At 39.0% G+C, this 4,785-nt stretch overlaps 1 protein-coding gene across 1 annotated transcript; it reads right to left on the reverse strand.

The window, feature by feature from the left end:
- Positions 1-261: 261 nt before the first annotated feature.
- ATMIN (ATM interactor) lies at positions 262-4,349 on the reverse strand. The gene is made up of 3 exons (XM_010292505.1): positions 4,230-4,349; positions 3,061-3,260; positions 262-2,092 (listed from the first exon to the last, which is right to left on the reverse strand). The coding sequence occupies exons 2-3, from the start codon at positions 3,252-3,254 to the stop codon at positions 262-264; spliced, it is 2,025 nt and encodes a 674-aa protein (XP_010290807.1). The 5' UTR covers positions 3,255-3,260; positions 4,230-4,349.
- Positions 4,350-4,785: the final 436 nt, after the last annotated feature.

Below are 4,785 nucleotides of genomic sequence, written 5' to 3' on the forward strand. Positions count from 1 at the left end.
GAGGAAAAAACATAGGCACCACAATTTTTTTTAAGGTTCAAATATACATTAACAAGTTACAGTCCCCCCCTCCATTTATACTCCCATAGCTTATATAAAGTTACATATTCAACAGAGTACCGTCAGCATGAAAAGTCTCTTAGACCAACTGCTCATGATAACTACATTCAGTAATGCAAAGCGGATTAACTTGGTCAGTCCATCTCTCCCACCCCAATAACTTAATTTCAAACCACAGGCAACAGTTACATTATGTAGTACTCAATGGCTGGGCTTGTCAGAGCTCTGAAACAAAGAGCACAGCTCTTCACAGGTCTGTGTTTCTACTGAACTGAACTGGGACTCCATTGTGTTCCAGGCTAAGTCAGCCAGAAGAAAGTCATCCATTGCTGTCTGTGTCTCATTGCTGGTAAGGAATAAACTCCCCAGGTTCTCAAAGCAGCTATCCATCGTCTGTGTTTCAGTGCTGCTGAGCTGGACTTTGCCTTCAATATTCTGAGGAGGTATACTTTTAGTAGCCGGATATACTTCTGTCTGGGTTTCTGTATCAGATGAGTCAGTACTCATGGAGAAACTAGACTGCTTCAGAATACTTCCTAAAGGCAGATGGGTATTACTGTCCAAAAAGAAATTCAAGTCTGTCTGTGTCTGTGTATCAAACATCTCCAAACCTAAGAAGTTAGAATTTCCTCGGCAGCTGTATGATTGAGTGGCACTATCTGAGAATAAGAAATCAGTCTGAGTTTCAATGTCCAGTGACTCCAAAACTGGTTCAGAGTTCAGGGTCCCAAGCTCACTCTCTTCAGTCTGAGTTTGGATATTGGATGCTGAAAAGAACTCTTCAATGTCAAAGTCTATGCCTGTGCTCTGTGATGGACCAGATGGCAGATGCGTGTCAGCATGAGAACTTGTCTCAGACAAAAGGCCACGATTATCCAGTGTCTGGCCAGACATGTTTCCTGAAAAGATGTTTTCCAGATCACTTAGTAGGTCCATTGTCTGGGTTTGATTATCCATCGTATTTTGAGGTGGAAGTATATTAGTTTGTGTATTAAAGCTGATAAGGGATTCAGACTTCACCGTATCTGGATTCAGGCTCTTGCAATTACTCCTCTGCAGCAAGGTTTGATCTATATTTGCAGGCATTAAATTGTTTTCTGGAAGTCCAATGTGAGTAGAAACATTATATGATGAATGAACATTGTCAAAGATGTCACTGCACATTACAGCCTGGTCCATTTGCACTCTTCCGTCAACAGGGTCCTGTGTCCTGCTCGTTTGAGTCTCCCTAGAAATGCCACACGTTGGAAAACAAACCTGACTGAAAGCATCAGTCTGAGCAGCTATGGATGAAGTCAGTTTGGAAGCAGGCAGCAGCGTCTGTGTTTGTACACTGATGGGTAATGAAACCTGTGAACTGAATGACAGGTCTGTCTGTGAGCAAGAGGATACAGAAGAATTGGGAGTCCAGGCTGCAGCTGGTACAAAGTTCTGTGAAATATAAGACAAGTCAGTCTGTATATTTATTGAAGAAATATTGTTCTTGTGACAAACATTGCCCAGCTCTTGCCCTGTGTTATTCGATGTAACCTTATCCAAGTCAACCTGTACACCAGTACTTACTGGTTCGTGATGACCAGAATTTGTCACTTTTGAAACAGGCATACTATCTTTAAACACAAGTGTTTCTGCCTCCAGTGCTGGAATCAGAATTCCTATAGATTGAGGTAATAAATGAACAGTACTTACAACTGAACCTTGATTATCAACAGCCACTACAGCAGGTTTGACAGAAGGGTCTGTTGCAGATACATATATAGGCAAGTGAGCAAGCTGCATCACTGGAAGTTTAACCAAAGCCACCTTGGGCTTTGGTAAAAGCATCTTTGGTGTACATTTTGGCTGCATTTGGTTCGTGAAGTTAGAACTGCAGGAGCCTTCAAGAGAGGCCACTAGTTTCAATTCAGAGGACTCCAATTCCCGAGTGCCAGGATTATTATTGTGTGTGTTGATGAATGCTTCATTTGCTTTCTCTGCCAACTGCTGATTATGCACAGATGTTTCCATTTTCCTTTTCTTACTAGGAGGATCCCTGTGAACATGAGATTAATAATTTATACTCCTTTCAAGCACAAAACATTTGCCTTCCATTCTTTTGAGTCATTGCATTGAAAACATAAACTGAAGTCACAGATGAAGGTAGATATGAGAAGACAACTAATCCTGATTAAAATACAAAAGACTCCATGAACTTCAGTTTTGTAAAATTCTATTCCTCACTCTCCCATTTAAAAAAGAAAAAAGGTCACCTCTTTTATGAAGACCTATTTCTAAATGGAGGTGTAAGTTTAGAAGGTTTCTTCCCCCTTGTACATTAAGCACTCTTATTTAATGACATGTTTAATCTGTTACTTTGATGCTAACTCAGACTGAGCACTGAAGGGACAGTGCTGTTAAAATTAGTGTACAGGTAAGGGTCTCTCATGGAAGCTGAAGATACAATTAGCACTCCTTCACATAAAACTTAATTTTGCAGCCGTTGAATCTCCAAGACAGACAGGCTAGGCCTCAGGAAACAGACTACCCTTTATGAAATATATGCATACCTTAAGACAACTATAAAACTAAACATGCAGATAATAGGCATTTAAAAAAAAAAGAATCCACTAATACTTGCAAAGATGACTAGATTATAAAAGAAAATAAACTGAACTGCATTCCACATGTTTCCAGCTGTAAACATTTCCAGATCATCTCTACTCTCACAGAACTGTAAAAGCAGATGCAACAAGAACCACTAGCATTCATGCCATGCAGTGCAGTGTCATCAGTAACTATCATGCTGGCAGTACTTTTGTTTTATATGTGGGGAGACCTGATCTTACTGATTAGACAATCATTATTGGCTTCAACAAAACAGAAACTACTAAAAGCAACAGAACGAAGAAACTGCAAACTGCTTTACAGCTGAAAATGTGAGCCTATTTCCAATTTAATCAACAGAAAGGAGACAAAAAGACAGTACATGGGAGACAAAGGACTTAACTGCTTCACTTTTACCTGTGTTCTGCAGGAATTTCATGGCCAGTTCTGTAAATATGAGACAGTAAGGCTGTTCTGCTGGCATAAGGGCACCCACAAGTACACTGGAAAGTCTTGCCACAGACCTCTATATGCCGTTTCAAATACCATTCTGTACCATAGGAGTTACTACATTTATCACATTTGTGCTTCTTTTCAGCATGCATTTTCATAAAGTGCTAAAATACACAAGGAAAAGTAAACATCAGCCTTCAGCTAAGATAGGGAAAAAAAATCAATCATGTTTAGGGGAGACATTAATATTTGCATTTTTTTTAGTTGTTAAATAGCATTGAAGAGTAGAATTAAATTTTTTTTAAGTCTCATTAGGAATACGTTACAAGCTTAAAGAAATCAACAGAAAGAATTTAAAGTTTGCAAATCTGCTTGTGCTATGTGCATCTTAAACCACAGATAAACATTTATTTGTCCTAATGTAATTGGAGGTTTCCTATGGACATTAACAAATCTGCAGATGAAGCTTGCCAAAAAGCATAAGTAAGTGTATGTTGCAACATGTGCACAGTCCTGAAGATCTACAACAGAGCAAATACTCTCAAGTCAAACAGATCAACTTCAGAGCAAACACCAGAACTTTTCCTTTCCATTTACAGCATTGAGTGCTAGCCACTCATCTCCTATGGTCTCCCCAGGTTATCACAGGTGACCAAGAGCAGAAGCATGGATTTTTTACTTATGCAGAAACAAGTCTTACCTGTTTAACAAAACGGGTAACTAGCAAACAAATGCATTTTGATACTAAAGCAGAGAAAAACTCTTTAACTCTTGACCACTTGAAAAAGCAGTTTAAAAGCATCATCCACATTTTTAACCTTCATTAGTTGCTACCCTGATTTTTTTCCCCTCTTTGATCCTTTTCTATCTTTTTAAGTTGTGGAAAGGGGCTGTATTCTAGTTTAGCAGAACATACCGGCATCTGCCTGATCAAAAGATTCAAGTCCTCTAATATTGACGTGCAAATTCATTAAGCATATGCCCTACGTGGAGTTTCTGCATACAGTTCTCCAACTTCTGGATACATGCTGAGAGGCTTTGCTCATATCTGAATGGAAAAGTTTACACTCTCTGGAGTAGAGACAGTCAGGACCAAATCAGTATGAAAATAATACTTTAGGAAATAGGAATACCTGTTTTACAAGAGAAAACTGGGAAAATGGTCTGTTTGGTCCTCTAGGGCAGCCTTCAATAGGACAGCAGTAGAGTTTCTGTGAGGTTTTCAAACCCTTCTTTACTGGTGCATTAAGTTTTCCATCCTGAAAAAGAACCAATTCGGAAGGTGACAACTCTGTATGTTTGCATATTAAAGACAACATTCAGAATACACATCAGCTTTGGCTGACTGAGTTTACACACCTCAGTGAGTTGAAGGCACCTTCCTAAGTGATTTGAAAGTTCAAATGGAGTTTTTCACCTATGTGGATGCTACTTTGTAAATATACCATCAAAATTACCAAGTGAAATCACCACAAGCTCTACAAAATAGTGGTACTGTACTATTTACTTTTACCAAGATTCTTGCTGCCCAAGCCAATTGTAACTGTCTTTTGTGTTATTTGAGCTAAAAAGCTTTCCCTAATACTGCCAATTCAATGGAGTTTTACTTGTTAGCAGCACAGTCTGTTTGAAGCTCAGTTAAAATTAGTCACACATAACACATCACTTCCCTGACGTTGGAATTCTGCT

This window comes from Phaethon lepturus, unplaced genomic scaffold, assembly GCF_000687285.1.
Source record: "Phaethon lepturus isolate BGI_N335 unplaced genomic scaffold, ASM68728v1 scaffold55778, whole genome shotgun sequence".
Classification (NCBI taxonomy): domain Eukaryota; kingdom Metazoa; phylum Chordata; class Aves; order Phaethontiformes; family Phaethontidae; genus Phaethon; species Phaethon lepturus.

Bases quoted from the DNA above. Each gene is read 5' to 3' on its own strand.
- ATMIN (XM_010292505.1), bottom strand. From the start codon at position 3,254: ATGAAAATGCATGCTGAAAAGAAGCACAAATGTGATAAATGTAGTAAC. The intron at 2,093-3,060 runs GTAAAAGTGAAG...TCATGTTCACAG, and splicing joins GAAATTCCTGCAGAACACAG to GGATCCTCCTAGTAAGAAAA.